This window comes from Sciurus vulgaris (genome assembly GCF_902686455.1).
Source record: "Sciurus vulgaris genome assembly, chromosome: 5".
In the NCBI taxonomy this organism is placed as follows: Eukaryota; Metazoa; Chordata; class Mammalia; order Rodentia; family Sciuridae; genus Sciurus; species Sciurus vulgaris.
The window spans coordinates 112,938,831-112,953,166 of NC_136465.1; the positions used below are offsets into that span (position 1 = coordinate 112,938,831).

General features: G+C 33.1%; 1 protein-coding gene across 6 annotated transcripts in view; it reads left to right on the forward strand.

Annotated features, from left to right (window-relative positions):
* The window catches only part of LARP4 (La ribonucleoprotein 4), a 79,623-nt gene that overhangs the window by 35,926 nt on the left and 29,361 nt on the right, over positions 1-14,336 (forward strand). For 5 of the 6 annotated variants that reach the window (XM_079139779.1, XM_079139780.1, XM_079139782.1 and 2 more), the window contains exons 2-8: positions 382-529; positions 1,307-1,462; positions 4,244-4,319; positions 7,542-7,678; positions 9,407-9,510; positions 12,139-12,249; positions 12,589-12,642. In XM_079139779.1, the coding sequence (XP_078995905.1) occupies positions 382-529; positions 1,307-1,462; positions 4,244-4,319; positions 7,542-7,678; positions 9,407-9,510; positions 12,139-12,249; positions 12,589-12,642 (786 nt within the window). The remainder of the gene's footprint in view (positions 1-381; positions 530-1,306; positions 1,463-4,243; positions 4,320-7,541; positions 7,679-9,406; positions 9,511-12,138; positions 12,250-12,588; positions 12,643-14,336) is intronic. The other variant, XM_079139781.1, reaches the window with a different exon arrangement.

Consider the following 14,336-nt stretch of genomic DNA (forward strand, 5'->3'; position numbering starts at 1 on the left):
TGTTATCCCAGTGAATCTGAGAGCCCCACCTGGGTAATTTAGTGAGAACATGACTGAAAATAAAGGGCACTGGGGATGTGACTCAGTAGTAAAGCCCTTGCCTGGTATGCATCAAGCGTTGCTAAATAAATAAAACATTTGGGGAATTGGGCTGTGGATATAGCTCAGTGGTAAAACACCTCTTGGTTTTATCCCCAGTACCATAAAAATTATAGAGTTTGATATTTTTAAAGTTAATCAGAAACTGTAAGATTTATTTAATATTAAATTATTTAACATTGTTGGTTGTTTTCCACACTTAAGTAATATAAAAGCCCTTTATCTAAATTTACAATTTCAATCCGTTTCTAAAATTTACAAATAGATCTTTTGATTATTTAGCAGGTAACATCTAAAGGAACTGGTTTAAATCCTAATGCCAAAGTATGGCAAGAAATTCCTCCTGGAACTCCTGATGCCACTCCTGTAACTCATGGAACTGAAAGCTCTTGGCATGAAACAGCAGCCACATCAGGGTCTCATCCTGAAGGTAAGTCCTAAATATTTCATTGGAAAAATTACTTTTAAGTTAAATGTGTGGCCAAACCAGTCAGTAGAACTTAGGAATACACCCTTTGATTGTTTGAGAAAATACATTTATAAATGTTTTCTGTATAGTGTGTATATATTATCACTAATTTCAAGTAGTAATTGTGATTTTTGGGTCCAGTATCTAACCCATTTATTATATATTTATTATTTATAACTTTGTTTTTTTAAGTTAGTTTTGAACTGCCGTCATTGGTTCTGCTTTTTAGTCACTGTTTAAATTTGGGCAAATGACTTCTGTGCTTATTTTCTTTATCTGCCAAACAAATAAATAATTGCCTGCAGCATAGGATTTTCTGAAAATTAAGTAAATAAAGTTCATTTGAGCAGTCTGATACAAAGTTAGTGCTATGTGAGTTTTAGTTTTAATCTTTTTTTTTTTTTTTTTAATACAGGAAGGATGTAATCTTTATGGCATGAAAGCATATATCTCACTTTGCCAGTTCTCCTTTTCTTCTTTCTTATGATAGTAATCTGACTCCCTCAGTGCATTCCTCCCTTGAGGGTCTCTTGATGGCAGCATGGTTAATCATTTTGCATATCCGTAATGACCAAAATTACTCCCTTTGAGTAGTAACTCTTATTTCAAACAATGTGAAACTTTTTCTGACTGGTAGAATTTCTTGAAATCTTGTTATAGAAGACATACTGACCTAAGTATTTAAAGGTAGGATTTAAAGAATTCGTATTGACTTTCACTATATTTTCTTGACTATAGGAAATGCTGAGCTTTCAGAAGATATGTGTAAGGAATATGAAGTAATGTATTCTCCATCTTGTGAAACCACAAGAAACACTACAGGCATTGAAGAATCAACTGATGGAATGATATTAGGGCCTGAAGAGCTGAGTTACCAAATATATGATGTTTCTGGTAAACTTGTCATTTTATTGCTTTTTAAAATGAGAATTTAGTACACTAGCCTTTCCTAGTCATTGTTATGATAAACATATGGCATTAATCAATTCCTTCTTTTCTTCGAAAATAAACTGTGTTTACATCTTAGGTGAATGTTAAAAATGTGCAAACATGAAATTTATAATTCAAAAAGAATATTTACTTTATGAGGGTCCTACTAAAGGAAATTAAGAGACCTAAATTCCAGCCTTTCATAAGGTCCAAGTTTTCAGACTTAATTAGGATCATTACAAGTTGTCAATTTTCCTGTCATTTCTATCAGAAATAATATATATTTATATATATTAAATACTTATATATATTTATGAACACACATTATGTATATAGTCAATTACTGAGTGTTTTTATTGGGGGAGGGGGGTACTAGGGATATTAACCCAGGAGTACTCAACCTCTGAACCACATCCCAGCCTTTTTTTTTTTTTTTTAAATTTTTTATTTTGAGACTCAGATTCTTGCTAAGTTGCCTAATTAGGGCCTCACTAAGTTGCTGGGGCTGGTCTCAAACTTGCAGTCCTTCTACCTCAGCTTCCTGAGTCACTAGGATTATAGGTATGTGCCACTAACCTGGCTGAGATTAATTTTAAGAAAAGAATTGTACTAAAAACACAAGTTCTACTATAGCTTTATTTATTTATTTTTTTTACATTTAATTGGAATGGGTTTTTTTTTCTTTTTTCTGGAATTTGTAGTAGATGAAATTTTAAAAAAATACTAAAAATAAACCACAGAACCTGACTTGCTACCTTTATTTTTCTAAGATGTAAGGTTTTTTTGTTGATTTTGACATGGGGTCTTGCTGTGTTGCCCAGGAGGCCTTGATTCATTATTTACCTGCCTTAGCCTCAGGAGTAGCTGGGATTGTAGGCGTGTGCCACCATGCCCAGCTTAAAGGATCTTGTTGAAAAATGATTGTAATATGGAGTAGGTATTTCTGTTTTCCACTTTTAGTACCTCTTCAGGCAAGATCTGTACATTTTTGTCTTCCTTATCTTATTATAGGGTACATTCAGACTACATTTTTAAATTCATTGGCTTATAAGATAATTTTTGAAATGGAATATTCTCACATGATAATTTAAGATGGTGAATTCTTCCAGCCTGCAGTTCTAATTAACTTAACCACTAACTATTTTGAATATGGTGTTTGTTTAAGTGATATGGCAACCCCTTGGTGTTTTAGTGAATTTGCTATAAAGGTCATTAGAAGGTTAACCAAAATGATATCTTATTAAATTGGCATTTGGGTGGATTATATATACATAGAAATAGTACGTTTCTTTTTTGGGGGTTGTTGGGGATTGAAACCAGGGCTCTTAATCAACTGAGGCACATCCTCACCCCATTTTATTTTTATTTTGAGATAGGGTCTTGCTAAATTGCGTAGGGCCTCAGCCTCCCAAGTTACTGGGATTACAGGCGTGCATCACCATGGCTGGCAAATGCTTCTCTTTTTTTTTTTTTATTTTTTTTATTTTTCTATTTTTTTCTCTCTTTTTTTTTTTTAAGTTGTAGATGGACACAATACCTTTATTTAATTAATTTTTAAATTTTTTTTAATGTGGTACTGAATATCAAACCCAGTGCCTCACACATGCTAGGCAAGTGCTCTACCACTGAGCCACTTCTCCAAGACAAAATGCTTCTTATAGTCATTATTTTTTTTAAATTTAACCTTCATTTTATTTATTTTTTATGTGGCTTTGGGGATGGAACCCAGTGGCTCACCCATGCTAAGCAAGCGCTCTTCCACTGTAACCCCAGCCTTTATAGTAATTGTTAGTGAAGTTAACTTAATATGTAACTTTGATTCTTGGATAGCAAGACAAGTTAGTGGTAAAATCATAGACAAAGTTAACTCAGCGTCATAGTCATCCTATTGTCTCTGAGGGAATTAGTTTCTATTATCATTAATGCTTTTTAAGAAAAAGACACATTATATGCTCTTAGTCTGGAATGTGGTGTAAGATTCTAATTGAGAGTAATGGTTTTTCATGCTTGCTTCCTGAGGAAAAGACTCAGGTTCTGTTTTTAAAAAAAAAAAAAAAAAAAAAGCACAGAAGGCCATTAAGAGAGTTGATCTGATCCTGTGAATGTTTGAATGCTGTAAACATAACTAAGGGGTCTGGGGATATAGATCAGTTGGTGGAGTGCTTGCGTCACATGCACAAGGCCCTGGGTTCAATCCCCAGCACCACCACAAAAAAAAAAAAAAAAAAAAAACCCTCATATCATAACTAGGAAGGTATAGTACTCTAAAATCAAAGAATGAAGAAGAGTATTTTAGAGTTTGAAGAGTGTGACTAACATCACACTTACTACCAGTAAAAGAAATAGAGTTATATAAATATATCCCAGTTAGCTTAACTAATTTGTCTTCCAATTTAGATTACTGTAACTTTTGTTCTTTGAGTTTCCCTTAAATGAAAAAGTAGTTGTCATTTTTTTTAATGTTTAATGCGGTGTTTTACAGTGTGGTAGCCAAGTGCTTTTAGTATTAATGGTTCTTTTTTCATTTCTTTCGTAAAAATTTTAAACTAATAAGAAATCTCTGAAAAAAAGATTGATTAGAAGAAATTGGATCTTAATCTAAGTTATAAAATAATTTAAAAATACACTTTTTAAAATTTAAATTTTAATTTGTGGATACTTTTTGACTTCTGAGTACGAGACATAAATTTCACCAGCTATAATAATTTGATATTAACTTTTTCCCCTCTTGTTTTCTATCATCAGGAGAAAGCAGTACAGCAATTTCTACAGAAGACCTAAAAGAATGTCTAAAGAAACAATTAGAATTCTGTTTTTCACGGTACAGAATCATTTTTATTGATATTATTCCTTTTTTGAGTCACTTGGTTAATATAATATCTATGAAATAGAGTGGAAGAATGGTTGTTCTCATTTCCTGTACTGTATTTTGGTATCATTTTTCAGTATTTTTTTATATCTAAATTTAAAGATGTAGTCTCTGATTAGATATGCAAAGGATCTGTTCTCAGTAGAAAGATAGTGACGTTTCTATTAGATACTTTTTCTGTTAACATATTCAGGCTCAGAATTCTCAAAAAGGTAGCTATCGAACAACAATTAAAAATCAACAAATTAGGGCTGTAGATATAGCTCAGTGGTAGAGCACTTGCCTAGAATGTGTGAGGTGGGCACTGGGTTCAGTGCGATCCTCAGCGCTGCATAAAAATAAATTTTAAAAGGTATTGTGTCCATCTACAACTTGAAAAAAACAAATCAACAAATTAGTGGAGAGAGGAGAAAGTACTTGTCTCTTTGTTTTTAAGGAGTTGACTCTTGTAACTTTTAAACAGTTATTTTTAGCAAGATAGTAAGAAGATAGGCAGAAGGATTATATAATGTCAGTGTCTTCTGTTAAAGGCAGAGTCCAATTAGGCAGTCTTACGTATCTAGACGTCTTGGCACACCCGTGTAATTCCAGTGACTAAAGATGCTGAGGCAGGAGGATCACAAGTTGCCAGCCTGGGCAACTTAGTGAGACTATGTCTCAAAATAAAAAATAAAAGCACCTGGGGGATGTGGCTCAGGGGTAAAGTGCCCCTGGATCAATCCACAGTACCATTTGCTACCAAGACTGTTTATCATAGACTTCTTTATACATAATGAACTCTTGAACCAAGTTTAATTGATTCTTTATCCTAAATAACTCCCATATCTTATCCTCCTCTTTATGTTCTTGTCTTTATATTCTAGTATAGATTGCAGGATGAAAGCAAGAGTCTCCTCGCTTTTTCCTCTAATTGTTCTGCCTATAATATAATCCATTTTCTAAAACACACTGTAATAGTTACCTTATTTTACCTATTGCTGCTGGGCACATTGGTGCTCACCGCTATAATCCTAGCTACTAGGGAGGCTGAGGCAGGAAGATCGAGAGTTTGAGACCAATCTGCACAAAAAACAAGACCCTGTCTCAAAAAAAAATTCTTAAATACTATGGACCATTTGTAGGTCTACTTATATTGTCTGAGTTTTTCTGTTATTTTCTGCCATAGTTTCTTCCTTTTTGCATGTCTTATAAATGTTGATTGTATGCTGGACATTACATTATATAAGAAGTATATAAACTATAGGTGACAATTTTCCACTCTAGATAAGGATTAAGCTTCTCTTAGGCAGATAGAATGAAATATTGATTACTTTAATCTAGTCAGGAATTGATCTGGGCCAAAGCTGAGCAACTATCTTAATTAGTTTCTTTTCATTAGGGACATCTCTCTCAGGCTTGTCTTAGAGTTTGGCAGTTTCATTCACCTAATCCTAAAAACACCAAAATAATTTGTATCAGTTTTTCAGAGATTTGAGGTTAGCAAATGATTTGTTGGGGAGACTTGTGTTTTATTCAGGGTTTCTCTGTCCACTGGGACCACACAGATTTCATCTTGCCTTTTTAGTCTGGCTCATAATCTCTCATTTTCTTTAGAACTCAGGAAACTGTTTGGGGGACTAATGTAGTTTCCAATTCATTGTGCTAGTCATGTGTCAAGTGTATACACTACATACCTATATATATCTGCCTAAAGCTCTGCTGGCTTCTTTTTTGCTCATTGTAGTCCCTCTGCAAATGCACTCCAGAAGATCTTTCTAACCCCTGTTATTTTTGTCTTTGAAGCTTCCATATCTCTCCTAACTTTCACTGATATCTTCTGTGCCCTCCCCCAACAAATAACCACCACTTATTAACATTTGTAACCATAAAAGACATAACTATCACCTTTTAATAGATTTTGAATGTAAAGGCCTTTAAGGCTACTCTCTACCATGTACAAGTTTTTTTGTTTTGTTTTTTGTTTGCAAGGGCCGTTCACTGTGGTTTGAACCTAGATGCTTTACCACTGAGCTACATTTCTTTTTATTATTTATTTTGAGATAGAACCTTGCTTATTTGCCGAGGGTCTTGCCAAATGACTGAGGCTGGTTTTGAACTTGTTGTCCTCTTGCTTCAGCCTCTTTATTTGCTAAGATTACAAGCATGGGCCACTACACCCAGCTGGATACAAGGTTTTTGAAACACTGAACAAAAGATCATCCATGGAACTCATTTTCTGATGTGGGGACAGGAAACAATAAGCAGTTTAGTGGTATGTTTGGTGAACCTTGCTATGGGACAAAATTTAAAAAGTACAATGTGTGCAATGAAAAGAGAATCTGAAGTGCCTCTGTGGTTTTAAATATGACTGTCAGGTCAGACCTCTGAGAAGGGAGCTTTTAAGCACAGACGTCTAGCAAATTTGAGTAGTTTACTTCAAAGAATATTTGATGTGAATAAAAAGACAAGAATTTGATTTGCTTTGCTTTAGTTTGTTAAAAAGTTTTTAGGTGTAAGATAGAAGTGTTTGTATCTCTTTTTTGAGTATATCTTACAAAGCTATTTTCTTAATTATAAGCATATTTCAAGTTCCAAAAGTTCAGCATGCTTATAAAAATGCAAATTCTAAATTTAAGATCCTCCAGCTGGGCACAGTGAGGGCACACCTGTCATCCAACTACTCAAGGGCTGAGGCAGGAGGATCTCAAGTTATCCTGACCTCTTTGGTGATACCCAGTCTTGAAATAAAATTTAAAAGGAGTGCCTGCCTAGCATGCCAAAGCCCCCAGGTTCAATCTCTAGTACTGATGCTACCCCCAGAAAAATTCTCATATGCATATTCTAATGTTGATGATAAAGTGTATGTAAGATGGAACTACACTCTCTGTAATACTTTGTAACATGCTATTTAATATTAGGCCTTTTCCATATCAATATAATTTCATAAAATCACTTGTGTAGCACTATTGGGCCAGGTATATTTAGGGATGCAGAAACTTTGTGAGAGCATTACTGATGTATATTGTGTTGGTATCTTTGAACTTGAACTTTTACTAAACTTTTCAAAGTTCACTATGTTCTAATAGCATAATTTTGTTTTCTTAGACATAGTGACAAAAGTGAATAAGGTACATTTTTTTCCATAGGTGCTTTTGAAAAGTTGCTTGTTACATTGCTTTTGTCTATTCATTTCAGAGAAAACTTGTCAAAGGATCTTTATTTGATATCTCAGATGGATAGTGATCAGTTCGTCCCAATTTGGACAGTTGCCAACATGGAAGAAATAAAAAAGCTGACCACAGATCCTGATCTAATTCTTGAAGTGTTGAGATGTATGTAAATAATAATACCTTTTGGCTTATTTTTAAAACTTAAGAAGTTGAATATTTTTTGGATTTCTGATGATACAGAGAATTTTAACTCATCTTATTGTTTATTTCTATTTTGTTCCAATAATTTATCTTTATTTTTACTGACCAGGCTGGTATATGTGTGTATGTGTACAACTTCTTTATCAGTTTATGTTTTGTTCATATTGATGGTAACTTAGCAAAAATAAACAATTAAATCTCATTTTATGGACTACTAGAAAGCTGTTCCTCACACCCTGTAAAGTGATCTCTTTGAAACCTTTGAACACACATACAAAGAACATTTACATCACAGTCAGATATACCCACCACATTCCTACACACAATTGAAATGTCAGCTTTACAACTTAATGCTGTATATTTGCAATGAACACATTTGTTTTGTCCTAAACTAATTTTGCAACTTACTCATGAGTTGTGACCCACAGTTTGACAAACACTTCTAAAATTTGGTAAAGAATTTATATTTATTGGTTGAGACCAAGAATTTTTAGTGGTGTTTGTGTCTAGTATTAATATTTGCTGGTAACAAATGGATTTTGTTAAGAAACTACTTGACTGAATAAAGTCAGATCTTATTTATATGAAATGTGTTCAAAAGTTTCATATAAAGTGCGATAACAGACTTATAGAAGTATAGGATTTCCATTCCTAGCAGCTACAACCATTTATGGAATTTCTAATTGGTTTGTTTAGACATCATTTCTTAAAATGACTCAATCTTGTCTACATAGAATTTGGCAGATGGACAAGCAGAGGACCTTTTCCTGTTTAATTTAAAACACAAGCCTTTGAACTCTTAACTGGTGTGTGTGTGTGTGTGTAAGTCTATCTACCTGCTGTGAAAAATGTGAATCTTCCTGATAGAGCTAGAAATAAGTTTTGACAGTGTGATACTGTCTTTATCACTGGTTCTTCAAAAACATTTAAATGGCGTTTAGGTCTTTGTAGTAAATATATTAAGATGAGACCCTAGTGCTGGAGTTGTGTCTCAATGTGTGTTATTGGGTTCAATCCTGAGCACCACATAAAAATATAAATAAATATTTATAAAAAATTATTGAACAATAGATTTTTTTTAAAAATGAGGTCCTGGGTTTAGTCTCTTGCACTGCAAAAAAATAGTTAGTTAAAATCATAATTCTAAGTGTTTTATGCTCCATGAAGGCTACTTTTCATCCTCAACACAGTGCTAGGTTGAAGTATGTACTCTGTTTTTTGTTTTTTGGTTTTTTCCCCAGGGTCTCACACATGCTAGGCAGATGACCTACATTCCCAGCCCTCAGAGTATGTACTCTGCATATTTGACAATGTTCTTTGCATATAAACCTTAATTTTTAATTTTTTAAAGAAGAATAAAATTATGGCATTTTCTAGTAAATGGATAAAGTTGGAAAATATGCCAAGTGAAATAGGCCAAGCCCAAAAAAACCAACGGCCGAATGTTTTCTCTGATAAGTGCGTGACATTACATACCGAAAGAGGGTGATGGGGGGAAGAGAAGAATGAAGGAACTTTGGATGGTGTAGAGGAAAAAAAATAATAAATAAATAAAAATAAAAATTATAACTTACTTTGGTATATTAACCTAGCCTTTGCTACTGTATTCTTTGGAGATTGAAATCCATGGTTTTTTAATGGTATTTACTACCTTTCACTTTTAAATGGAACCCCTTTTCACAATTTCAGCTTCTCCTATGGTACAAGTTGATGAGAAAGGTGAGAAGGTGAGACCAAGTCATAAGCGTTGTATTGTGATTCTCAGAGAGATTCCTGAAACAACACCAGTAGAGGTAAATCATTCATTAATCGTTTTTAAAATAAATGTTCTTTAACTGTTTAAATTGGAGACGGTACGTAAGCAATATAAAAGCCAGTGCCCTCGTGTTAGTTACTGTCAATAGGATAAGTATTGTTTTGATAATTCTGACATATTAGAAAAGCACAGAGTGAGTAAAACATAACTCTCTGTTCTTAGGGCTAGGCAGTGATACAAATTTGAATTTTTTGGTTTGAGTCAATGACAGTTAAAATATAAATGGGGAGTTGGGTGCATTGGTGCACACCTGTAATCCTAGGAACTTGGGAGGCTGTGGCAGGAGGATTGCAAGATCAAAGCCAACCTCAGCAACTTAGCCCTAAGCAACATAGGGAAATCCTATCTCCAAACACACACAAAAAAGGACTGCGGATATGACTCTGGGTTCCATCTCTGGTACCAAAAAATACATAAATAAATTACAAATAGACTATTTTGAGAACTTAAGAATTTGCCTGAAAGAATTTGTAAAAAGATCTGATGATGTGAGATCAGCTCTGTTGGTTAACAAAATGTAAAACAAAGCTGCAGTAATAAAGCTGATAATGTACAGGTACAAGAATATAATAATGTTTGAGCTAGACATAGTGTTACATATTATATAATCCCAGCAACTTAAGAGGCCAGATTGGACAACTTAGCAAGACTCTCAAAAAATTAAATGTTCAGTTCCCACCCTTCTCCCCCCAAAAGATGATAATAAATGAAAAGGACTGGGATGTAGCTCAGTGGATTGAACCCAGGGGTTTTACTACTTGTTTTATAGATAAAGAACTGATCTTGTCCTTTTCCAAGGATAAATGTGCTGTTGTATGAGAGTCTGGGTTTAAACTTGATTCAGAAGCCTATGTTTCTTAACCACTGTGCCACAATTTCGCTCTAAATTCCCATTGTAAGACTTTGTAAATTTAAAAAGTCGAGAATTGTTCAGTAACTGGTTTATTATAATTTATTAGTCATTTAGAAAAGAATTTTTAGTCCCTTGCAACATAACAAATATGATGCTTTAATAGCTTATCTTTTTACCCAAAGTCATTCAGTGTTCGGTATCTAGAATGATTTCCTAAACATAGAACCAGTTAGAGAAATTAGAAAAGAAACTGTCACAAGATCTTTGAAACGTAGAGTAGTGATCTGATGCATAAAATACTCCTAGTCATTTTTGTATTACCATTTTTATTCTGAATACATAGAGTTTATGTACATGAAAAACAGTAAATAAAACAAGGTGGTAGTGAACAACATTACAAAAAAAGTAAAGGAAGTTTAGATGATTAAAATAGCTAGATAAAGCCAACCCAGGTAATAATCCCTGAAATTTTTATTAAAATGAATGGTTGAGGTAGTGATCCATTAAGGTTTCTGATAGAATAAATCTTTGCTTACTCTAAATTCAAACTTCCTTTCTTAGACTTGCAAAGTTAAATCTGTGAACATAACTTTCTATGAAATGATGAAAGTGGAACATAAGAATTTTATTAGGATCCTTTTAAGTCCTTCATTATACATTTTAAGGGAATAAGAAATAGTTAGAGAGTATTGATGGTTTTTTTAAAGTAAAAATCAGTGGCAACCTAATAGTTCAATAGACAGATCTTCAATAATGTAATTTTGAATTAGATGGTAATTTTCTTAAGCTGGTTAGTAATTTCCACTTTTACAAAAGTTACGGAACTTGATGTTTTTCTACTTTTTTTATTTCAAACACTTGACTCAGTAGCCCTTATTATAGGTGTGAACATTCTTTTTTAAATTTAGTGTCCTAAAAATTTGAAGTATACAAGTTAGGCTTCACTGTTGTCAAATCCATTTTCCAATCAGCTTAAAAATTACCTTTAAAAAAAAAATTGATGCCTATAATGATGCTTTGATATTTTGTGAGTGCAGTTTAACCTGATCACATTCTCTTACTTCTTGGGAATTTTTGGTTATTATTAAATTTCTCCTTGTACTGTAACTTCAGTGGTAAAAATGGAGTTGGTAAAAAGAACTTGAACATGGGTTGTTTTGATGAGTAAATCAGTGTCTCTCTATGGTATTTTAGTATATGTTCTTTTTCTTCTTTAACTTAAAGTATACTTAATATTCACTTTCAGTTTTCTTTCTTTATATAAGTATCTTTAAATCTGTTAACTGTTCGACCAATGCAAGGTTAGTGTAAATATCTGAGTTTTATTTCCCAGTTATTTCAGTTACAGAAAAGATAATGTTTATAGACAAAGCATCTGAATTAAATAAGAATGCATAAATATTTAGTGCCTAGAAAATGTAAATAAAGGACATGTCTTTTTTTTCTTTTTAATAACCGACAGACTAGGGAAAGGACTGGAGAGATTTCACTATAAGGAAAATTTAGCTTGCTATTAGATGTGAAATACTTCTGTTTTGCTGATCATGAAATAAAGTTCTATACCTAAATCATCCACAAAATTTATACTATAGCTACACATTTTTGTTTCAGAATAATAAACAGTTAACAAGTAAAGAAATAGAAAGGACTAAAAGATGTAAAGAAATGTTCAACCTTACTAGAAAATAAAAAATAAAAGAAAGCCTATTACTGATATATTTTTTAGGGTTGACTGTGATTTCTCTTTTTTAGGAAGTGAAAGCTTTGTTTAAAAGTGAAAACTGCCCCAAAGTGATAAGCTGTGAGTTTGCACACAATAGCAACTGGTATATCACTTTTCAGTCAGACACAGATGCACAACAGGTAAGAAGAAAATTTCTTATTATAGTCCTGGTTGTAAGAGAAGTTATAGTTTATGTTAATAAAGAAAATGTGTTCTGGGCTGGCATTGTAGAACTCATGATCCTCCTTCCTCAGCCTCCCAAACTGCTGGGATTATGGGTGTGCGCCACTGCACCTGGCAATTCATACTAGAACTGTAACTGAGAAAGTCTTAGGGTTTTTTCACTTTTTTTGTTCTGTTGCCTTTAGAATGTTGTTTTATTTAGAAATAATTGCTAATACCAAACTGTTAATAGAATAAAGATGACTTTAATGAAATGTCTGCATATTTATGAAAGTTCTTTTCTGCTTCATTAACAGGCTTTTAAATACTTAAGAGAAGAAGTTAAAACATTTCAGGGCAAGCCAGTTATGGTAAGAAATATTTGTAAATACAGTCGAGGAATGGTGTGAAACAAAGTTTTGAGGGATTTTTTCGTTGTTGTTGTCCTTTAAGAATTTTTAAAAATGGATATAATATTTTACAAGACCCATAGTGATTTAAAGATATTTCTGACTTGTAGTATGTGTGATCCCTAGTTGATGGGACGTAAACAACAGGGAAGAAAAACATTGAAGCATTCTCAGTACTTTCACCCTCATCTTAGTTAACTGCATTACCACGTTAACATTCAACCATTTAGGAACCTAGGAATGAACAGTCATTGACGACTCTTGATCACTGTCTTTACATGTCTACTCTGTCTTCAGTTCCTATGAAATCTACCATCAAACTTCTTTCCATCATTATTGCCATTGTTTGCTTGAACATTGGTGTAGCCTCATAACTGCTATGTTTTTCCCTTCTCCATATTGTTGCCTGAGCTGCCCTTCTAGTGAAAAAAAAATGAGAATAACCTACCTGCTTTCATATAATTAGTATCTTACATTTATTAAGAAATATATGTCAGGCTGTTCTAAGAATTTGACATATTTAAATATCATCCTTATTGCTGTGTAGTAGGGCATATTATTAGTTTCCATATTACAGTGAGCTATTTGGTAGTTGTCATTATATTTCCTTTGCCTCTGATGCTCTTCTGTTATCACCTTTACTTTGAGACTATAAAAATGTTCTGAGTCTTCTAATAGCTTCAAGTTTTTGTATTTTGGATTTAGGTCTTAGGAATTAGTGTTTACTAAGGCCTAAATCTTAGTAGTCTTTGATGTGTAAGATAGGAATCTGTTTCCATTTCTTTCCATATATGAAAAGACTGTTGTCTCAACATGCAGTTGACTGCTTTATTCTTTTACTATGTGGATAGTGCTAAATTTCTGAGATCTGTTTTAGATTCTTTTTCCTGTTTTCTGGATCTCTACTTTCCTGAACCATTACGGCTATTTTAATTGCCATAGTTGTGCAATATCCTTATTTCCATATACAGATTCTTTGTTCTTTTTCCTTTTTCATATTTTTCAGGATTATGTTGGCTATTCTGAAACCATTACTTTTCCATATGAATTTTGGAACATTTATCCAGTGCCAGTTTTTAAAAAGTCATATTGGAATTAATGTGAATATTAAATATATTATTCACATTAAACTGAGAACAATAGGCAGTTTCACCTTACATTTCTTCATTATTGAGAATAATACAGTATTCATTCTGTTCTGCTATGGTGTGGTGTATGTTTGGGCTTTTTTTTTTTTTTTTTTATGGTGGGGTTGGGGTAGAGATTGAACCCAGAACCTCAGTCATCGAGGCAAGCACTTTACCACTGAGTTACATCTCCAGCACTTCCTAACAATTATGTTTTTGTTTGCCCACACACACACACCTTTTTTGATAGCTTAGGGGTTTTTTTTTTGGTTGTTTGGTTTTGGATTTTGGTTTTGTTTAATGTTACTGTCTGCCACAGCCTTGCTGAGCTCCTTTATTGTATCTAATGTTTTGGTGGGTCTTTGGATTATCAACATGAGAGATGATGATATCTGCAAATAATCTCTATTTTGATTATTCCTTCCTTTCCCATTTCTGTTTCTTATTTCTTTTGCTGAGATCTCAGGTATAGTAATAAAAATTTTTTCATTATAATTTTTGGCTTTGTTTTTCCTCTCTACCGTTTCG